This window comes from Trichosurus vulpecula, chromosome 4, assembly GCF_011100635.1.
Source record: "Trichosurus vulpecula isolate mTriVul1 chromosome 4, mTriVul1.pri, whole genome shotgun sequence".
NCBI classification, from domain to species: Eukaryota; Metazoa; Chordata; class Mammalia; order Diprotodontia; family Phalangeridae; genus Trichosurus; species Trichosurus vulpecula.
Genome location: NC_050576.1, coordinates 208,406,980 through 208,430,300, shown reverse-complemented (window position 1 = coordinate 208,430,300; position 23,321 = coordinate 208,406,980). Strand labels below are relative to the sequence as shown.

Genomic DNA, 23,321 nt, shown 5'->3' with positions numbered 1-23,321 from the left:
AAGTTTGAAAAGAATAGTTTCAGTTGAATGATGTGATCAGACCATGAAAGAAGAAGATGTAGGGAAACCCAAGGTAGATGGCTTTCTCAAGGAGTGATCCATGAAGGAGAGGATAGCTAGCTAGCAAGGATATTCAGATCAAGTCAGAGTTTTGTTTTTTGTTTATTAAGGACTAGAAGAGTTATGGGTCTCTTTGTAGGCAGCAGAGAAAGCAGTCAGTACTGAAAAGCATTGATCAATGAGACAGTGGGCATGAGACAGAAGGGTGATCTGTGGAAGAAGATGGGATGAAATTCCATTTCTTTATGCAATTCATTGGGAACTCTCATATTAGAGGCTATATGTGGTGGTCCCACTGTCATTAATAATGAAAAGAGCCATAAAAATCTAACAAAGAGAAAGGGAACAGCCATTTACGTAGTGCCTACTATGTTCCAGGCATTTTGCTAACCACTTTACAAATATTATCTCATTTGATACTCACAAACAACCCTGTGATGTAGGTGCTGTTATTATCACCATTTTACTCTTGAGGAAACTGAGGCGAGTAGAGGTTAAGTGACCTGCCCAGGATCTCAGATCATAAGTGTCTGAGGCCAAATTTGAATTCAAGTCTTCTGACTCCAGGCCATCTCTCCATCTACTGTGCCACTTAGCTGCATCTAGGAGACTCAACCTTCTCTTTCCAAAATAAATACATTTCTAAGTTCATAGTTGTGTTAATTTTAAAAAAGAAATATCTGATGTATTTAAAATCTATATAAGATAATTTGTGGCATATCAGATGCCAAGAAGCATATCTATTAAAAACCAATCCCATCATATCTATAGTTTATTGATTTCATAGAATGCAGAAAATGTACTTAGAAGGGCATGCAAATGCAGAGGAAATCCCTGAACATCTAGCTGAACCCAGTCATGAGCCAGTGCTATTTATTGCTTTCATCCCAGTCCTCTCATGTTCTTTCACTAATTTAAATGTAATTAGTTACTGAGTAAAAATATATGCTTTAAAAAGATTTCACTAACTTATTTCTGTAACAAAATATAACACCAATAAGACAAATTAACAGGATTATAAATGACTCCATTGAGATTAAAGGGAACTGGGGAGGTTTGGCCCTTTAAGGTTCTTCCTGAGGAAGGAGTTTCCATTTTACTGTTGTATCGAGTTCTTCTTCAAAATCTCCCAGCTCCTGATCCTTTGACAATTCTAGGAAGACCTGAAAAATGAGGAGGAGAGGAAGGAGGTAAAATGGGGGGGCAGAGAAAAAAGAAAGGCAAGTTGATTCCTGTACTCCCAAATGAATGGAAAGAGAACATAAAGCATATTAAAGTTGCCTGGAAGTATAACATACCTGTTCCAAAGTGGACTGAGAGAGGCTGTATTCCTCCAGGTTGAAGGCACATTTAGCTGCATGAGAATAAATGTTATATTAGACTATTATCACATATAGTTCATTCATTATTTAGAAGTCATAGTACAACACAAATGGCAAAGAGAAATCATTCAAGCATCTGGTGGCCAAAGCTTCAGGAGTCAAATATTTAGCCAGTGGCCCTGTTTTCCTGGAAAATGGAAGGCTAGAGCAAAAAGGGACCTAAACTGCTATTACCTTAATCAGGGAAACCCCCGTGCATCTGGAGGAAGCACCGTGTAAAAAACACATGCTGTAGACACCAAGGTTCTAAATCCTATTTTAGGCTAAGGACAGTGTAATTCTGCAAATTCATCACAAGAAGTTGAGCTGAGGAAGTAGGCACAACAGTTTGCCTCCTATTTTAATGATTTCTCAGTCCTAGCTCTCCCAGCCTAAAGCACCAGTGTCATGCACATACTCCCTCCTCCTAAATCTTCACCCTTATATTTCTGCCCAATCAGATTCCAAGTGATTCACCTATCAAGTAGCCCATACCACTATACTATTTGGAATACCTCACTACTGATGATAAACTCCCCTACATTCTTGAACTTTTCAAACAACATTTTTTTCTATCTTTTCATTAAAAAATGCTCAGAAAATAGACCCAATTATACAAAGGCTTATAGGTTGAGGACACCAAAAAACAATGAAGATGCTCTGGGGAAAGGAAGTAGAGTAGGACTGGAAAGGGAAGGAACATAGCTGGGTGGCTGATAGGTTAGGGAGAGTGCTAATTTCTCATTTTATCTAACTTTTTGTACTAACTAAGCACAACTCTCAGTTTTCTCTGCCTACTGAAGAAATACAAAGGATATCAGTGTTATTTGAATTTAGGTGTATTTGGGCAAAGTTCTTATTTGCCCATTGTTATGGCTCCATCTTTTAAAAAAATATTTATACAGTGCTTACTATGTACAAAGCATTATACTGAGAACTTTACAATTTTATATTATCTGATCCTCACAACAACCTTGTGAGATAGGTTCTATTATTATCTCCATTTTACAGATGAGGAAACCAAGGCAAATAGAGGTTAATTGACTTGCACAAGGTAATACGGCTAGTAAGGGTCTGAGACTGGATTTGAACTTAGATCTTCCTAACTCTAGGCCCAGCAGTCTATCTATTCCACCAACTTGCTGCTGTACGTCTCAGTCCTGTTAAGATCATTCTATTACTTTTTTCATGCAAATTTAGAGAATCCACTCCAAATGTTTACATGGATTGTCTGACCTGTGGTAGAAAATTCCTAGCTCATATTGCTCTAATCAGCCACAGTGGGCCACATTGTAACTTGACTAACATAGTGATGTCATTTTGGTCCTTTTCGAGAACAAAGGACAACAACCAACCAACTTTTTCCATGAGTTGGTACCTGGTTCATGGTCTCTCTCTATACTGATCCAGACAAATCTTTTGGCAACCTGATATTTCAATTTTTCTGTATTCTCAACTTTAATAACCACTTCCACCCCACTAAAACCATGTCTGACGTAGCTACATCTTAGAATTCACCATCTGTCTATATTGTACACCTCCAAGAACAAGATCTGAAAAATTGTTCTTCAGTCATAGACTTCTTATCTTTTTGATTATTCTACTTTGAATGAATTATTCCCATTTATCATAACCTTTGGTGTCTTGAATTATTCCCATTTCCCTAATTAATCTCCTTCATTTTTTTTTTTTACTGAGAACAAACCTTGACTATCCATTTCCTCTTTTGCTCCCCATAGTTAACATATCACTGGCATCTGCAATGGAATCCTTTGGACCTCTTCCTTTCTGCTGCTGTTAGACAAGGAACCTTCATCTCCAAAGCAGAGCTAATGAAACTTCTTAGAGAAAACCCTTAACAATAAGGCTTTAGCTCCCACCTCCCTAAAAATTGGTCTCTCTAAGGTAGGCATTCTTAACTTGGCGCCCATGAACTTAGTCTTTTTTAATGGAATAACTGTATTTTAATATAATTTATTTTCTTTGTAATCCTATGCATTTTATATATTCAAAAACATTCTGAGAAGAGGTCATAGTCTTCATCGGGCAAAGCAGTCCATGGTGAAAAAAGCTTAAAAGCTATTGTTCTAGGGGGCCTAGTAATCTCCTAATTACTAAATACAGTGGCTTCTTTCAGGTTTGTCTTCCTTGAGCTTTCTGTCTAATTTAACACTCTTGGCTCCTGCTAGATACTGGATACTTTTTTTCTTCAAAGGCTACTGAGATAGTACATTCTTCAGGTTCTGGGGTCTTTAATCAATCCTTTCTCTATCTTGGATCCTTAATTTCTTTTCATCAACTTAATGCAGGAAATCCTCTTGGGGTCTATTGGGAGTCCCTTCAGTTCTCTCTGTCTTCTTTCTCCTCTATCTCATTCACTCTACTAGGAATAAATATCACACTACGGTGCAAGCCAACAAATATTTACAAAGCACCTACTATGTGCCAAGCACAACACTAAGTGCTACAGATGCCAAGAAAGACTGCTTCTGAGGAGTCCACAGTCTAATTAAGAAGATAGTTTTCAAACAGCTATGTACAAATAAGATTCGTACAAGATAAATTGGAGGCAATCTCCAAGGAAATGGACTATCATTAAACTAGCATTTTACAGCTGAGATTTAAAGGAATCCCAGGGGAAAGAGAAGAAGAAAGAGAGGGATGAAGAGAGAGAGAATTCCAGGAATGGTGGATAAAATGCCCAGTATGGAGAAAGTGTCTTTTTCAGGTGTATTGTAAAAAGGTCCGTTTTACTGAATTGAACAGAGAGCATGGAGGCGGAGTAAGGTATAAGAAGCCTAGAAAAGTACACAGGAACCAGCTTATGAAGGGCTTAAAAAGCAAAATGGGGATTTTGTATTTGATTGTGGGGGAACAGGGAGTCACTGGAGTTTATTTAATAGGGGAGAGGTGTGTGTGTGTGTGTGTGTGTGTGTGTGTGTGTGTTTATTTGTTTGTGAGAGAGACAGAGAGACCAAGAAAGGAACCAAGAGACTGAGAGACAGAGAGACAGAGACAGAGAGAGAGACAGACAGAAAAAGAGAAAGAGACAGAGATAGAGACAGACACAGAGAGACCGAGAGAGACAGAGAGACAGAGATGACAGAGACAGAAGCAGAGGAGAGACAGAGACAGACAGAGAGAGAGAGAGAGAGAGAGAGAGAGAGAGAGAGATGTTAGACCTGTGCTTTAGGAAGACCACTCTGATAAATGAGAGAAGGATAGCCTGGAGTTAGGAGAGACTTAAAGGAGGGGACCACAAGCAGGTTATCATCCTAGCAAAGGAGCGAAGTGATGAGGATTTACACCAGTGTGGCTGCAGTATCATAGCAGTGAAGGGGGCATTTAAAAGATTTCCAGCACTTTCTGTAAGTTTCCTCCTTTTATCCTTACAACAACTCTGTGTTTTGTTATCTCTGTTTTGCAAATGTGGAAACAGGTTGAGAGATTTTAAGAAACTTGCCCAGGTTGAGCAGTCTGTCCCACCTTGCCGGAGAGCTGTTATATATGCCGATATTCAAGATGATGGGTTTTATTTCTGGCTTTCTTCTTGGACATTGTTTCCTGAGAAAACTCTTCTTTCTGCTACTGTTCTTCCTATGCTGTACTTGCTGTTCTCTATATCAGCTTTAGTAGATCTATGGATTATTTTCTCACTCCCTCTCTCTTTTCAACTTAAAGCCCTTTTGATCATATTTGCAAGAATTGGGATAACAAATTTTTACTAGCTTTTGTTGGTGCATTCTATCACTGGTTAAGACTCCATCATTGCTAAGAAGTAGCAGTGGTGGTAGTAGTAGTGGTAGTAGCAGCAACAGCAGCAGCAGTACTACCTACACTTAGGTACCAAAAATCAACTTCATGAATACAAGAATAAGAAGGCATGTCTAATAGAAGCCCAGATGAAAAAAAATCTGATTTTGATGATTTGACATGTGAGTCAAGAGCATGATCTGGAAACCAAGAAAGCTTATGTGATCTTAGGCTACATTAAGGGAGGCTTTGTCAAGGAATATTAATCATCCTGTTATGCTCTGACATTGTCCATCTTCATTAAGAATAGACTTCATTCCTGCATCCCACATTTTTGGAATAATATTGATGTGATGGAAAATGTATATTGGAAGACAACCAGAATGTTGAAGGGACATAAATTCATGTCATATGAGGATTGATTAAAGGAAAGGAGAATTTTTAGCCTTGAGAATAGAATAGCCTAGGGAATGCTTGACATGGAAAAAAGTCTAAACTTGTTCTTATTGGTCCTAGAAGGGTGAACAAAGAGCAATGGGGAGCAATTGCAAAGAGGAAGATTTAATCATGATATAAAGTAAAGTAAACTTACTAACAACTTGAACTATCCAAAAGTAGAAAGTACCAAGGGAAATTGGGCGTTCTTCTTCATGGAGATCTTCTACCATAAGCTAGATGATCACTTTTGGTTATGTTGTAGAAGGAATTATTTCTAAGGTATTGGTTGGAGAATGTTGCCACTGAGATACCTTCTAACTCTGAAACTTCAAAATTGTAGGGATAGCTGCCTAGGACATAACACTGGTTTATGGAAGAGGATTTAGGGATAGGAAATGTAAAAAGTGCTAGAAGGAATAATCTTATTATCAATTAATATAAATTTAAATAGAATTTATTGCCAGAAAATTCTTCTTTTCATTGGGATACAGGTGATATCTGTGATAAGTTGAGTCACATGTTACAGAAAGAAGTAGAACAAAGCCTCTGTGTACACAAGGGAAATGAAATATTTAAGCTTTATCTAGGGCACATGTCTAGGCTCAAAGGTCTTGAGAAAATATGCCACTTTATAGAGAGTCATTTCTTATCTTAAACTTGTAAACATATTCACATAGTTAATTCAAGTCATGGTTATGTTCCAACCTAAAATTCTGCAACTCTCTTAGTTCCAGTGTCCTAAAATTAGTCAACTACAGAAATGGATATTTCTTTTACAATTAATTTTCCAGTTGTTTATTATGTTATTTTTTCACAATGACTGCAACATTGATTGCTTTCTAGTTCTGACACTTTCTGCAATATGACTTGAGAAGTTTTTTTATTTTTATTTTTATGTTACCATGACCTTGACAAACAGCAACAAAAATGAACTTTTTCCCCTACACAAAGGAAAAACAGGAAGATTGGACTGCAAAGGAAAATACAAATCTCTGCCATAATCTGTAAAAATATTTTAATATCCTTTGACTACCTATTAGAAAGTGTTGTGTGTTATTACATAATCACATTAATTCCCTATATATTTTTATATCAGTACTTAATCAGAGAAATTTGCTGCAAATATTCTCCCCCAGTCAACTATTTCCTTTCTGACTGTGTATATGATTTTGGATGAATCCCTTAACCACTCCATCTCAGTTTTATCAGCATTGAAAGGGTGATAACAATGCATGTGCCTACTTCACAGGACACTTGTGAGGAAAATACTTTTTAAAATCTTAATGTGTAGGATATGAATAGTTTTTAAAAGAACAAAAGGCAATCTATATACAGCTAAATAAAAATGATGCTCCAAATCATTAATAAGTAGATAGATCCAAATTAAAACTACTTTAAAATTCCACCTCACACCTGTCAGATCAGCAAAATTGACCAAAAAAAGGAAAATGAAAAATGCTGTAGGATCTACAAAAAAAAACAGGTATATCAATGCCCAGTTGGTGGATCTTTGAAGGAGATCTATATTCTGGAAAACAATTTGGAGTTTTATCCAGAAAGTCACTAAATGGCACATACCTTTTGACCCAACAATACTACTACTGGGTACATACCCCAAAGTGATCAATGGAAGAACAAAAATTCCATATTCACAAAAACATTTGTCACAACAATTTTTGTTATAGCACAGAGCTAGAAATAAAGTGGGCATCCATTAACTGGAGAAGGGCTAAACAAGTTATTACATATGAATGTAATAGAATATCACTGTGTAGTAAGGAATTGTGAAAGGGAAGGTTTTCGAGAAACCTAAGAGAACTTGCGTGAGCTGATAGAGCATAGTAAGCAGAACCAAGAGAATAATTTATATGGTGATTGTATTATAAAGGAAAACAACTATGAAAAGACCAGATTTATGATCAGTCCAATGACTAGTCAGAATTCTAGAAGACTGACAATGAGTCATGCTTTCCATCTCTTGGCAGAGAGATGATGGACTATATGTACAGAATGGGACATACTTTCAGGACAGCAAGTGGATTCATTTTGTGTGACTACTGCCTACTTGTCACATGGAAGAGCTTTTATTGTAGGGGTTAGAGGTAAGAGTTAGAGAGGGACGTGATAGTAAGACTAAGAAAAAAGAGAAGAAAGAAAGGGGGAAAGAAAGAACGAAAGAAAAGAGGAGAGGAAGGAAGGAAGGAAGGGAGTGCTGAAAAATCATCACAAAACTAAATAGAAGAGAGCAGAAAGAAGTTCAAAAGGGAGCATCCACAAGAGGACTCCTGAAATTTAGTGTGGAACTACAACATTAAATTTCAAATATACAAAAAAGTATTCATTTTGGGCGGAAAAAGACGTTAAAGTGTTTTAGGAATTTTGATTTATTATTGTTATATCACCCTATTTTTTTTTACTTTTGTCATCATCTGCTGTGTAGAATGTCATTTTCAAAGTTGTCTTTGAAATCTTACCTGCCTCTAATTTGGAAAAGGCTTGAGAGAGAGGTTGAACATCTTCCACAGGCAACTTATAAGCCATCGAAGAGGAATACCTTAAACAGCGGAAAATGAAAACTTCTGCCTTAGTCTTAAAATTGCAAATTACCATTTTCTTTCAAATAAGCAGCACTACTAGAAATAGTTTTACATTTTCAATAAAACAAGTTTTGGTCTTATATACTAACTGTTGTTCAGTTCTGTCAAATTTTTCACAACCCCATTTGGGGTTTTCTTGGCAAAGATATTAGAATGATTGGCCATTTCCTTCTCCAGTTCATTTTGCAGATGAGGAAACTGAGGCAACAGGGTTAAGTAGCTTGCCAAGGGTCACACAGCTAGTAAGTGTCTGAGGCCAGATTAAAACTCAAGAAGATGAGTCTTTCTGACTCCAGTCCAGGCACTCTATCCATTGTGCCACCTAAGTGTTCATATACTAACTCCAAAGTATAAATCTAAAACCATTCATTCACATTTAGAATTTCATAGGCACTGGGTCTCTCCTTCTGTTCTTTCTAAGACATCTTCCTTACCTTTCCTCCCAACCTGGAGTTCACTTCCCTAGACTTCTCTAGACCTCTAAGATTGGCACTCTACCTAGGTCTCCCTCCCAGTAAATAACCTGGGAAATTGTCCCACGCTCCAAAACTACCACAACCTACTCTCTTTCTGCCTACAGCCTCCTTTTCCTCCACTCACCCACCCCCCACAAAACCCCACAACTTTCAGAAGACAATGCAAATGTAACAGAACTCCAATTAAGCTACAATAAGCCTTTGATGGACTAAAATAGTAAGTTGCAGAAGAGTGTAGTAGAAAGAACATTGTAGTCAAGAGAAGTAAGTAGGACCACAATTCCCCACAGAACGGTTATAAGAGAACTTGAGGTGTTGATTCAGGGTGCAGGGGGGCGTGCAACATGAAATTGACAAACTATGAATTTGGTGAGCTGGCTTTTATAGGTGCCATTATATGTAATGAAGAAAGCCAGCTCTACATATTGAAACATGAGTTGGTGTGACTATTTCTGGCCAACAAACTACATATTAAAGAAATGGACTTTTGGTTGCCTTCTGAGCCAAAACCCGGCATGTTTTCAAAAGGCACCAAATGAATCTCTCTCTCTCTCTCTCTCTCTCTCTCTCTCTCTCTCCCTCTCCCTCTCCTTCCCTCCCTCCCTCTCTCTCTCTTCCTTCTGGAATCATAAGAATAAAGAAGCAAGGATGAGTCTAAGCTTCCTAGTGGGAGAAAGAGAGAACTAGTTAGCACCAGTGGCCCATTATATCCACCCAAGTTTACATAAAGTCATGAGTATGGGATTCTGCTGTTCTTTCTGACTTCAATACGTCTATTTTTCCTGCCTTAGGTTCAGGAGTATTAGGCGTAGAATAGACAGAGCTGAGACCCTATGAGCTTTGAAAGGTTGGAAGAATGAGTCGCCAGAGTCTACTGAGAGAGGCAATACCAGATGTTTAGGGCAGCTGAGCCTGGGAAGGAGCTAAGTCCTGAATACCCCAGCTGGCCTAGCAGTAGAGCAAAGGCAGATGACAGGGGAACACCTCATCTATGCCATATTCGGAAGTGAGCTTGGTGAAGGCAAATGCTTTTTAGTAAATCCTCTAAATGCCAGTCCACTCTCCCTAGGGATTGGGGTAGAATAGAAGAAAGGAAGTACCTAGTGATGGGGGAAATGTCTGTCTTCTGTTCTTGCTGTATCTTTACAGTAAACATCCCTTTGTAAAAGTGAATTGATATTACTTGGTTAAATGATGCTGAGGCACTAATCCTCAGAAATTTATGTTAAAGAGGTACACAGAAGAATGGGGATTGAACCAATGGCATTAGCCAGACATCCCAAACGACTTTGGGTTACTCCCTAGAACCTCGAAGTGGAAAGATGCTCAGGGACCAGACTCATCCATGCTCAGTCTTTAGAGGTTAGGTTAGTTACACAGGGGCGGAGCACCTGCTGCTTTAAGGCCACACATGACCCTCTAGGTCCTCAAGTGCAGCCCTTTGATTGAATCCAAACTTCATAGAACAAATCCCCTTAATAAAAGGATTTATTCTGTAGAACTTCAACTCAGTCAAAAGGACCTTGGAGTCCCCCAAGGACCCCGAAAAACAACATGTGGCCTTGAGGCAGCAGGTTCTCTACCCATGGTAATATTTCAAAATGGGTTGTTCAGGTAACAAAATTGTCTTAGTTTATTTCTTTTTAATTTTGTTTGACCATTTTAACTTTTCCTCACTGTCAATCAATCAGTAATAATTCATGTGCCTGCTATATGCTAGGCATTTAGCTAAGTGTTAGAAACATAAAAAAGAAGCAAAAGACAGTCTTTGCCCTCAAGGAGCTTACAATCTATATTCTTCCTTTCAATCAGTCGATAAAAAAGCAATTATTAAGTAACTATGTGAAAAGCACTAACCATTCTAAGAGCTGGGAATACAGATATAAAACACATAGAATTACCCTCAAGGAGCTTCTATTCTACTTCTCCATTTTTCCAGGTGTTAAAGTCACTAACGGTGTGTTTTGCTTAGTAGTCAGTCTTCTCAAAAGCAAGACTTGTCTGTAACTTTTGCCCTCAGTAGTCCCATAATCACCTTCTAGAAATAGCAATTTATTTTTTCTTTATTCCCAGGTGACCTAAACATTCCAGGTCCTATTATCTGTCTCTTCCTCAGGAGTCAAACTGCACTAAAATTTATAGTAAAGCAATAGAAGCTAATGACACAGTAAAGCTAACTTTTGCCAGCACAGGAAAAAGTTTCCTTACCTTTCTTGCCGAACTGCTCTTGGAAAAAGTTTCAGAATCTCAGCATGTAGGGGCATTACTTGCCCAGGTTCCTTCACTTGTATTTCTAGTAAATAATCCTTGCCAAATTTGCTTTTCAGATGTTCAATAGAACCAATACACCTAGGACCCAAAAAACAGGGACATAAAGAAAGGAGGGAGGGATGGAGGGAGGGAGGGAGGGAGGGAGAGAGAGAGAGAGAGAGAGAGAGAGAGAGAGAGAGAGAGAGAATTGAAAATAATATATTTGCTACTTAATCTATTGCTATAGATTGCTATTATTCTTTGATCTTTGAATGGTGAGTGTTGAGGGAGTGCGAAAGAAGGGAAGCAATACCTAATAATTAAATCCGACCAGCAGATCCAGCAGCTCATGAAATTGAGTAGGGTAGCGGAAGCCCCCCTCCACAAGAAATACTCTTTTCCCTGCACTGTTAAGTCTTTACTCGCGAAGTTGTAATGGACATTCACCCACCGTAGTTGTCCTGACACCATGATGGCCACCCTGTCACACACAGCCTCAGCTTCTGCCATGTAATGTGTAGTCAGGATAGCACCGTTCTCTTTGTTCTTAACGGTTGCTCGGATAGCCTGCCTGGAATGAAGCCAAGAAAATGCTTGTGATTACTGGAAACACGTTGATGTTTCTGTAAAACTTGGCAAAAGAAAAATAAATTTGTCTGGGGAATTCAGAACAGATAAAAGGGAAAATGATTCTATAGAGCAAAATGGCAGGGTAACGAGGGACCAAGGAAACTGTACTTCCTGTCTCTAACTGGATGCAGGAATTGAAGGGAAGAAAACTATGAGCGAGTGATTCTGAGATCAGGCAGAATTTGGGATTAAAAGAGAGAAGCATTGAATTAATCAATAAATAATAAAAATTAAAATAAATTTATAAGACAGAAGACCTGTGGGATGTAATAAAATCCTTGGAGGATTTGCTGGAACTTTAGGTGGGTTATTTAACCTCAAATGAGAACTTGGTAGGAAATGACAAGGAAACTTTTGGTGCTAAATATTGATTTTCCTAGAGTTGATCAGTTGAAGTGAATGAGGAAATAAAACTTTCATGGCTTAGTTTTAATAGGACCAACTAAGGGATAAAAATCCAATCAGATCTCTTGCTACTAGGGCTAAAGCTCATTATAATTCTTCGCACCATATTTGCTGCTGTCCTTCTGGGTCCATTCCAGTCGATGGTTCATCCAGAAGCAAGACGGCAGGATTTCCCAGGATACTCAGTGCAAAACATAGCTGAAATGAAGACAATCACTGTTTGTGATTGACCTTACCATGGTGGTACTTAAAAGAACATCAAACACAATACATACCTTTTGGTTTATGCCTGGTGACAATTGATTGACTGGAAAGTTCATGTGTTCCTGAAGTGCTAGAGCATCTGCTAATCTGATAGAAAATACACTGAATGTATTATCAAGCTCTGTGCCCGTGGTGGACATTAGGAGAAGGTGCCCACAAAGGAGAGTACAGTTATCCCTTCCACATCACAAGGGTTAGTGGCACGGAGCCCCCCACAATCTGCAAATGCTGCATAAATTTTTTTAGTGCTCCCCTCATACCAGGGGAGAAATCTGAATTATTATGGTATTAAAAGATAAAATATATGAATATTATACATATATTTTACATACTTCTGAGCTTCTAAACTTGTTCTGTGTCATCTGTCTGTGGCTTTCACAAAACTCCCCCCAAATTCCCATATAATTTCTTATGCCTATTTGTGATTTATCAAAACCGAGATAGCGAATGTTGTGATGTGGGAGGCGTAACTGTTAACTAGAATTGGTCATGGTTATTCTGAAAATCCCAGTTCTAGATAACAGAAAATAGGCCCATTTGGGCACAAGACAGTTCTGATGCCTCCTAGAAACCTTGTAACAACAACAGGCCAAGCTTGGCCTAGTTTTTGTATGGCCCCTTAGCTAAGGATGGCTTCTACATTTTTAAATAAAGCTTTATTGTATTTAAAAATGTAACAGCCATTCTTAGCTCGTGGGAAGACAAGTCAGACATGGCCCTGAGACTGTAATTTGTTGACCTTTGAAAAAGGGTTTTGGCTTTGAAATTTACTACTCATATAGTTTTCAATTATTTCATTTCGATTTGCTTTGTTTGCCAATTTCATGTGTCCATATTTATTTCTTATTAGGCTGCATTGTACAAATAAGCACTGAATTGAGAGGTAGGAAAGTAGATAACTATCCAGGGGTGGGCTGATAAATGTTAAACTGGCTCTCTGGGAGGGAAAATATATTGCCTAACAAACTCTGCATTATTGCCATTTTCTCCATCAGTTTCTTAAGTCTATACAATTAACCAAGGCTTGATTTGTGGCATTTGCTCATGTTGAAGGTATAAATACTCACACTGAAAATTTAACGATCAGCTTTTTAGCTGGCCCCAGTACACTTTTGGTTCTATCCCAGTTCCAGCACTAACGATCCATGATTTGTGGGGAATATCATTACAAATTTCCATACCTGGCTCAGATTCAATCTGGCCCACTTGTCAGACAAACATCATAAATGGTGAGATTTCTTAAGGCTCTACCCAATATGATGAATCTTTAATAAACTCTAAGAAAAAAAATCTCCATACCTGATTGTATGTAAAAGAATAACCACCTTTTTTCCCAGAGAGAACTGCTATGGGATCTCTCTGTTCCATACCGTGAAATCATAACTGTGGCATCTTCTTTATCCATCCCTTTCACAGCAGCATACATCTCTAGGTGTTCTCTCACTGTAATGTTTTTCCACAGTGAGTTTTCCTGAGCACAGTAGCCAAGGAACGGGAGTATGTCATGTCCGTGTTGATTCATGGGGCTACCGCTCCTTTTCAGCACCACCTACACAACAGAGCCCTTTTTCATATCATCCATGTAGAATATATAAACACCCACTTTTCAGCAATATATTCTGTATGATCTGCATCTGAATAAAGAATAAATCTCCAATAATTTATCTATGAAGAAAATCTGAGAGAGAATAATTACATGAATACTAGTGTATGTAAAGGCACAGAAAGTATCTACAGGAAAATGCCTCTTCTCCTACCATTCCTCACTTCGCCATGATGAATGTCCTTTAGATTTCTTTTCTTGAAGGGAAGGGAAAGAGAAAGGAGTAAGCATTTACATAGTATCCACTATATGCCAGGAACTGTGCTAAGTATTTTAAAACAAATATTGTCTCATTTGATACTCTATCTAGCTGCCTTCTTGAAATTCAGACTTCCACGATTCTATCATTTCGTGACTGAGTTCATGGTTCTCAATCTCATCATCTCCTGCCCTAGTTACCTCAACTTTGTCCGCCTTGTTTTCAAATAGCTAGAATCTGATCTTTTTAACACTTACTGTTAATATCCTTGGACAGCCAACCCCCACCCCACCCCCAGAAAAAAAAACAGCACTGGTGTGCTCTGCCTCTTCAGGGATTGTTATCCTCAATCCTGGACACTTAACAAACAGACCTTCCTTTGTGGTACTCATAGACATTCTCCCTGCCCTTTTCCCTCAGATTGACTCCCCTCTCTGGCTTGCCCAGCCACCAACTGAAGCCTGGTTCTGACAACTGGGGGCGTATGTCCAGAAGACAGGCCATTGTTACAATATATATATTTGCAAAAAGTTGGAGATAGAGAAAAGGATCTTCCTCTCCTTCATAAGTCTTCATCAGCATCAACACCGAACAGTTAATGAACCCATCATTTGTAGAGGTTGAGAATGATAGGAAACGGGTTTATAAAGAGGCATGAAGCACTTGCTCTTGAAGTACACACAATAAAATCAGGAAGTTAGAATACAATGATAAATAACACTACAAGATAATACATGCTAAATGCCAAATGAGTGAAATGGGCCATGAATACTGTATCAGTCTGAATATGAGCTTCACTTGTCCCCATCATCTGGATTATATAAAACCTAAATGTGGGCTATAATTGATACCCTTCTTGTAGTAATATATGTATGTATATGGATAGCTAGGTGGTGCAGTGGATAGGGTGCCAGACCTGAAGTCAAGAACACTCATCTTCCTGAGTTCAGATCTGACTGGGCAAGTCACTTAACCCTGTTTGCTTCTGTTTTCTCATCAGTCAAATGAGCTAGAGAAGGAAATGGCAAACCACTCCAGTATCTTTGCCAAGAAAACACCAAATGGGGTCACAAAGAGTCAGACGTAAGTGAAAAATGACTGAATGTACATATGCATAAGCATATGTATGTACATATATATGTATACATATGCATGTTGCTAGGAAAAAAGCACCGACATATTGTATAACTTTATATACACATGTGTGTATGTTTATGGTATCGTCAAGGAGGTATGGATGTTATAGGAGGGAACTTGTTGGTCAAGGCAGAAATCATCCAATGACTCTGTGATTCTATCCCCAGCTCCCCAGAAGAGTTCCACTGACCTTGGGGCCAGTAGGGTCTAGACTTTTACAAGCTAGCCTCTACCATTCTAATGGGTGGTGAGGCACATGAGAGGGGCAGCTCAGAAACAAGTGTGATGGCAGTGGCATGAATACATGGGGATCAGAATGGTACATGCAGAGGTAGCTGCCACAACCAAGAACAATGCTGGGGTTTTGGAGAGAAACTTATGGCACCAGCCATAAGCTCCACAGAGCTCCGAGTCTTGAAGTGGAACCATGTGGACAAATAAAGCAGGGGGTAGATACAACAGGAGGGAACTTTCCTTGTCCTACACACTAAGTCAGTGATTTCTGCAATTTTTCTTCTCTCCTTTCCCTTTTCCCCACCCCTAGGAAAGCATATGTCTATTGCCCAAATATCCATTTTAAAGATTATATTTGTCTTTCTCTTTACCCTGTCTTTTAAGTATGAAAAATGTGGTTAATTACTACAGTACTAATCAGTATGTATCCTTGCTTAAACACAGCAGAGTGAGGTCATGATGGAGTCCCCAGGAGGGAGATTTACAACTGTAGTATTTTGCTAGAGTAAATTTTCTCTGGCTGGGTGCTTGAGCTATGTAAATAAAATCATTCATTTTTACAACTTCCTCCAACAGGCAGACAAATTTGGACCTAGATCCTTCTAGACAAATGAATAAAAATTCGACTGAGCGAGACTATGATCAGCCAACTGGAACTGGGAAGCATTGTACTATCCTAACCACTTCCTTTTACAATATTTCCTGTACCTCAGTTTGAAAGGAAAACAATTCTTCTAAAAGAGAGGAGCAATACCACTCATACAACCATAGAGCTAAGCCAAGTCACAGCTCTGCTTATCCAGAACAATATAGAGTTGTCCCAGCTCGTCTCCATGTGCATATGTGTGCATGTGTGTGTATAATAGCAAAATTACAGAAAAAAAGACACATCCTTTTCCTTGCCTGTCAAAGTGATTCTCTTTCTTCAAGATTTAGGTCAGGTTTATAAATATCTTCAGTTCTCTGATTCTCAAGCTCAGAGTTCTCCTTCCTCAATTTTTTTCTGCAGCATCAGTTTGCATTTCTCTTCTGCTCCCATCATGTTCGACTTTATGTTATTCTTGTCTTTATGTGTGTTGTACCCCCTTTTTGAAGATAAGGCCTTTGCCTTTTTCTTCTTTGTAGCTCTAACATATAGCACCTTATCTTGTAATGAGTAGGGGCTTAGTAAATGTTTATTGAATTGCATGGTGATCTCATATATTCTCATGGCTACAACTAGCACCTCTATCTCTAAGTATCTATTTCGGACCTGATTTCTGCTGAAATATAAGCTGACTACCTGATGGATATTCCCACTTGGATATACTGTTATAACCTCATTTTCCATCTATCTAAAATCAAACTAATTATCTTTTACTTGAAGTTAACTCCCCTTAATTATTTTGTCATTTTTATCAGTGATACTTTCATTTCCCCCAAATACCCACAATCAAGATCTTGGAGTCAATCTTGATTTTTTCTCCTCTATCACCATCCCCTCCAACCCTCCTCTCTCACCATCCCTCCAACCCTCCCAGTCACTGGTCATTTTGATTTCTTCTTTGTAACTTCTATACAGCCCATTTGCTTGTTTCTGTTTTCTAGTGGCCAGTCCTAACCCTCATCACCTCTCAGCTTTGACTATCACAATAGTTTATCAACTGATTTCCCTGCCTACCATTTCTTCCTCCTTCTAGTCAAATCTACACATTGCCAAATAATATTTCTAAAATGTTATTTTACATTACCCTCATCATGGGCAAAACTCACCAGTGGCCCTCTGCCTTCTACTAAATGAAATCTAAAGGTCCTTGTCTGGCATTCAAGGCCCTCCAATCTGGTCCTTGCCAATTCTACAACATCTTTTCCTACTTCCTACTTAAATACTGTCTTGCAACCAGATTAATCTAATACTCTATTTCCACATAGGCTCCGACTTAAAACATATAGTCTCCTTTCTTACTCCTTCCTATTTTTCGAAGTCTTACCCATTCTCCACTCAAGTCCCATACATTCTCTGAAGCTCTGCCCACCAGCTGAGTCCTCTGTGACTCATCTCTTTTTCAACTCCTGTAGGAAGATATTGTTTCATGTAAACAACACCTATAAGCCCCCTCATACTAGTTAAACCTATATGGAGGCAGATTAAGTGGCAAAGTAGATAGAGTGCTGGGTTTGGAGTCAGGAAGACCTGAATCCAAATCTGTCCCAAGGTACTTCCTAGCTATGTGACACTGGGTAAGTCACTTAACATCTGTCTCCCTCAGTTTCCTCTACTGTAAAAAGGGGATAATAAGAGTACCTACCTCACAGACCTGCTGTGAGGGTCAAATGAAATATTTTAAAAGTGCTTAGCATATAGTAGGTACATAATAGATGCTTATTCCCTTTCTCAAACCTTTAGTCTTTTAAAGCAGAAAGGAATTAGCAGGACATTTTAAATGATAATATAACAGCAATGTTGCTAGCAGCTGCTGTGGAGGTGAAAGGCCAACAACAGGAGCGCACAGAAGGGTTGCTAGTATAGGTCCTTTGATCTGCTTTTCTAAGGAAAGCAACTTTAAGGGGTTAGCAATCTCACTTTATTTAAACATACATATACCATTCACTTAGTTCAGGGGGAAAAGCCAGCACCCTGAACTTCAGAGCAAATGCAAACAGAAATTACCAACAGATTAACAGACAGGCTTTTATCTATCTGACCAAATCACAATACCATAGATGGTTACCAGAGAGAAGCACCAACATCTGGGTTTTCAAAGCTGGGGTGGCTTCAATAGCTACCCAGAGTCTCATCTGGCCAAATCACTAACACTCTTCCAATGAGTGTACCCCCCAAATGAAAAATGCTAACCTCTGAGTTTATATACTTCAGGATCAAAGGGCATCACAACCATGGGACTCAAACCCATGTGAACTAGGCCTTCCCTTTACATAAGCAGGTCATCGAAGACTAGAGATTCAATCAAAGATTCCTTAGTGCTGAGGAGCACTCCAAAACAAAGATAACAAAAGTCCACTTTGTTTGCCATTACATTTAAAAGGCAAAATTTATCAAAGGTACTTGATTACCTGAGCATTCCAAAAGAGAAAACAGTAAAAAAAAAGTCCTACCCTAATTACCGTAACAGATAAGAATAATATAAGCAACTATGCAAAACATACAGCATGTTGGGAAATAGATTTATTTGGTTGCAATAAAAAACTTGCATCAGAGTAAGAAAGGGTAAGGTTATAGTAAACAAAGGCCAGCTAAGTGGTGCAGTGGATAGAGTGCTGGGCCTAGAGTCAAGAAGACTCCTCTTCCTGAGTTCAAATCTGGTCTCAGACACTTACTAGCTGTGTGACCCTGAGCAAGTCACTTGCCACTATTTGCCTCTGATTCCTCACCTGTAAAATGAGCTGGAGAAGAAAATGACCAAACACTTTAGCATCTTTGCCAAGGAAACCTCAAATGAGATCATAAAGGGTCAAACATATCTAAAACGACTGAACAACAAGAAAAATAAATACCAGATAAAGGAGGACCTTGAATGCCCCGGAGTTCCACCAATGGTTTTTGCACATTGTAAGTAAAATGGGTAAAGCAGTATTTTAGGATGAACACATGACAGCAGTATATAGGTTGGATTGAAAGGAGGAAGAGATGATAAGCATAGTAAATAAATAGTAAACTATAAAGATAGCCAGAGACCTAGACTAGCCACTGAGATTGAAATAGAGGATGGATTCAATAGACATTCCAAAACTCAAATCAAACTGACTAGGTAACTAATCATTGGGGGGAGGGGCATGGAATGAAGAGAAGTCAAGGATACCTACAAGATTTTGAACCTGGGAAACTAGAAGATTGATACTATAGAAATAGAGAAGTTAGGAAAAAGAGTTAGTTTTAAGGAGAGATCCAGTTAAAAAAAAAACAAAAAAGATGGCTTAGATGATCACTTAGTAATCAGATGGAAGGAGATGAAATATTGAGGAAAACTGAGAAGGTAGAGGAAGTCAGACAGATTATAGGCTAACGAGGAGAACAATTCCATAAAAACCAAGAGAGAAGCCGGGGGAGCCAAGAGGACAAGATAGTATTGAATGTTTCAGAAAAGTCAAGTAGGATAAGGACTTATAAAAGGATTCAATAATGAAGAATCCATGGTGCATTTTGAGAGTTCAGTTTCAATAGGATGAATCTAGAGAAGGAATTCTTAACCGCTTTTTTATTTGTTGCAGACTCCCTTGGAAGTCTGATAAAATCTATGGACCCCCTTCTTAGGATAATGTTTTTAAAAAAACATAAAATAAAATGGAATATTATAAAAGAAACCAGTTTTATTGTAATATAAGTTGTCTATACCAATATCATCTATATATTTCAGGTTCACAGATCTCAAATTGAGAATTCATTTCAAAAGGAGATTATGAGGGTGTTAGCATTAATTGGGTGGTAAGGAGGTGGATTGGCAAGTATCAACTATTCTTAGGACTTTAACAATGAGAAGCAAAAGACATGTAAGGATTGTTTTGGGTGGGTGTCAGCATCTGAGTATATTTGGAGTTAATGGTGGAAAGAACAAGTACATGAGAGAAGGGAAATTGAGAGAAGTAATTGTGTAGGCTCCCAAAAGAGAATGGAGGGGGTGATATAAAAGATACAAGTGCAAAGGCAGGCTTTGATGAACACAATGGTTGTCTCATTCTCCATGATCAAAAAAAAAAAGAATGATAATGTAAAGAAGGTGTGAGCTGTGCTAGAAAAGGGTGATCTTATGATGGATGATCTTGATCTTCCTAGGCAAGTAGGAGACCCAGGTCATCTGCTGAAAGGATAGAGATTGAGGCTTGAAGTAAGAGAAGGGTTGGATTTAATGCGGTATAATGTGGGAGATGTTAGTTTATGCCTACTTTCTGCCACACTACTTTCCAGCTTAGATCAGGAGTTCTTAACCTGGCATTCATAGACCCCCAAGGGGTCCATGGAGAAATTTCAGGGTATCCATGAATCTGGATACAACAAAATACATTTTCCCCTAGCCTTTAACTGCAATTTAGCATTTTCCTTTAGCAAATCATTCTTATATGTGAGTAATGATAGTAGTATTAGCCACTTGCCAAAGAGGTTCCTGACATGAAAAAGGTTAAGAAGAATTGGCTTGAATAATTCCATTTGAGAACTATCCTTTTTGTGAAGATTTAAATGAGGAAACATGTATTCCAGTTTCCCTTCCCCCTCCATACTTACATAACCATAATATGAACCATCTTATGTCCAAGAAGATGGTGTCCAGTTGCTGAAGTTGGCTTAATCTGAGTGATCCTTAAGCAACCTTTAAGTTCATGCCTTTGTTTCAGTAATAACTATCTACATTTTTTACCTTTGCAGGATGTCTCAATTTAGATGGTCTGCACCTAAAAATGTTTTGTCTTCTGTCATATGTTATTTTATTCTTATTAAGGGATGAATATAAAACACTTCAATTCTTTAATGGCTAGAGACAGCAGTTTTTCCCCAGGTAGACTAGGTTCATTTTATTGTTTAACAAAAGTCTGGGGTATGATATTTATTCCATAGTAGTATTTGTTTGGAAAATCATCTACTCATTTACTGTGTGTTATGTTTTGAACTACTAAGTCCATCAGTCAATATGCATTTATTGAGCACCTAATGTGTGCCAGGCACTGTGCTAAGCACTAAGCATACAAAGAAAGGCAAAACACAGTCTCTGCTTTCAAGAGGCTCACATTCTAATGGAGAAGACAATATGAAAACAACTATGTAGAAACAAGATATTTACAGGATAAATTGGTGATGATCAATAGAGGGAAGAAACTAGAGTTGAGGGGAATCAAGAAAGGCTTCCTCTAGAAGGTGGTGTTTTAGCTGGGACATGAAGGAAGTCAGGAAGACCAGAAGGTAGCAATGAGGTCCAGACATGAAGGACAGCCAAGGAAAGTACCCAAAGTCTGAATATGGAGTATCTTGTTAGAGAAACATCAAGGAAGCCAATGTTACTGGATTGTAGAGTATGTTAGTTGGGTACAACATGTAAGAATACAGGAAAGGTAAAGGAGGGCAGGTTATGAGGATCTGAATGCCAGAACAGTTTATATTTGATCCTTGAAGTGATAGAGAGAAACTGGAGTTTACTGAATAGGAAGGGAGGTGGTGTGGTCAGAACTGCACATAGGATGATCACTTTGACAGCTGAATAGAAGGGGGATTGGATTAAGGAAACACTTGAGGCTGGGAGACTAACCATTAGACTATTGCAATAATTCAGACATGAGGTGATAAAGGTCTCCATCAGGGCAGCATCAGGGTTAGAGGAGAAAAGAGGAAGTTTGGGAGTGATGTTACAAAGGTGGAAATGACAGGACTTGGCCACTGACTGGATATGAAGACTGAAAGAGAATGAGGATTCACACATGACATCTAGGTTCTGAGATTGGGTAACTAGGAGGAGGATGGATTGCCCTTGACTGTAATAGGGAAGTTTGGAAAGGGGCAGGTTTGGGGCTAAAGATAATGAGTTTGGCTTTTCATATGTTGAGATGTCTATAGGACATCTAGTTTGAGATATCTAGTGGACAGTCAGAACTGTGAGTCTGGAATTCAGGAGAAAGTATAGAGTTGTAAAAGGAGATCTGAGAATCATTAGCATAGAGAAGATAAGTGACATCATGGGAGGGAATAGGATCACTAAATGAAATAGTATAGAAGAAGAAGAGGAGAGGGCCTTCTAGGACATCCAGGGTTAGTGGGCATGAACTAGATGAAGATCCAGCAAAGGAGCTATCAGACAGGCAGGACAAGGACCAGGAGAAAACCAAAAAAGAAGAGCATAACAAGAAGAGGGGCAGAGAGAACAAGATGCAAAAATTTAAAAAATGAATATCAGCAATTAAGAAATTTATCTTCTAGGCATCAGCCTTCAAAACAATTTCCTCTGTTCTTCCTACCTTTCCTGCAGTTGGTCTGATGTGTCCACTTATCATCTTAATTGCTGTGCTTTTGCCAGCTCCATTGTGTCCTAGCAGTCCCAGGATCTCACCTGAAAGGAACAGTGACTGAAAGTCAGTTTATGCTCAGATTAATTTACCAACATCCTATACAAATGTTCCCTAGAGACTAAGAGAGCAAGAAATGTTCTTGGAGTTACTGCATTGATTTTTCACTATATGTCACTGTAGCAGTTGTTTCAGTGGAATGGAAATGAGGGACTCTGTTTCCATTTCCCTTGTATCCCTTACAATACAAGAATTAGGTGGATATGGGAAACCTTTCTGGGGCCTTGACTTTACAACTTGTAATTGAAATATCATTAAATTTAATGGAGAAATATTCTGAAAACTTCTGAGAAAGTGGCACAGGACTAGTCAGTTTTTAAATCATAAAAATCTCTGCTGCTTAGAGTTCATTATCATGTACCTCAACAGGAAGCCTATGGCTTTAATGGACATATAATTATTTTCCTATCCTGGGAAATGCTGTTCTTTTGATCAAAACTGTTTTACATTAATAGTACAGACACATTTGCCCTGCTTACATATTGGGCACATTTATATTTACTAGTAGTCTCCAATATTGCCAAAGAATCAGGACCCTCAAAGATCCTAAGCCTAGAAAATGTGGGGGGACTCCGCTAAAGGATTTATTGTTTCAAACCTTTTTTAACACAAAAAGAGATGTTTCTTATTGCCAGTTTCTTCTTTTTCTTTGCAAAGCAACTTTTCTTCTTGCTTTCATATTCCTTGCGTAGACAGCTAGCAATAATGACGGGTTTCTGAAAAAGATAATTTTTATTTTCCACATCGTTCTTAGTTGAATGCTGCATTCTCCCTGACTCAACCCCATTCTCTGTCTCAAACTATGAACCAAAGTAGGTTGTATGGGGGCAGCACCTGTATGATGTAGTTAAGAGAACTGTCCCACCATGT

At 38.5% G+C, this 23,321-nt stretch overlaps 1 protein-coding gene across 4 annotated transcripts in view; it reads right to left on the bottom strand.

The window, feature by feature from the left end:
• Nucleotides 1-814: 814 nt before the first annotated feature.
• Nucleotides 815-23,321, bottom strand: part of LOC118847715 (ATP-binding cassette sub-family A member 9-like) — a 122,642-nt gene continuing 100,135 nt past the window's right edge. For 3 of the 4 annotated variants that reach the window (XM_036756314.1, XM_036756315.1, XM_036756317.1), the window contains 10 exons: nt 23,050-23,167; nt 22,344-22,435; nt 13,560-13,783; nt 12,246-12,321; nt 12,074-12,168; nt 11,387-11,506; nt 10,894-11,034; nt 8,087-8,166; nt 1,359-1,414; nt 815-1,223 (listed from right to left, as the gene is read on the bottom strand). In XM_036756314.1, coding sequence (XP_036612209.1) covers nt 1,125-1,223; nt 1,359-1,414; nt 8,087-8,166; nt 10,894-11,034; nt 11,387-11,506; nt 12,074-12,168; nt 12,246-12,321; nt 13,560-13,783; nt 22,344-22,435; nt 23,050-23,167 — 1,101 coding nt within the window. In that variant the 3' untranslated portion in view covers nt 815-1,124. The remainder of the gene's footprint in view (nt 1,224-1,358; nt 1,415-8,086; nt 8,167-10,893; nt 11,035-11,386; nt 11,507-12,073; nt 12,169-12,245; nt 12,322-13,559; nt 13,784-22,343; nt 22,436-23,049; nt 23,168-23,321) is intronic. The other variant, XM_036756316.1, reaches the window with a different exon arrangement.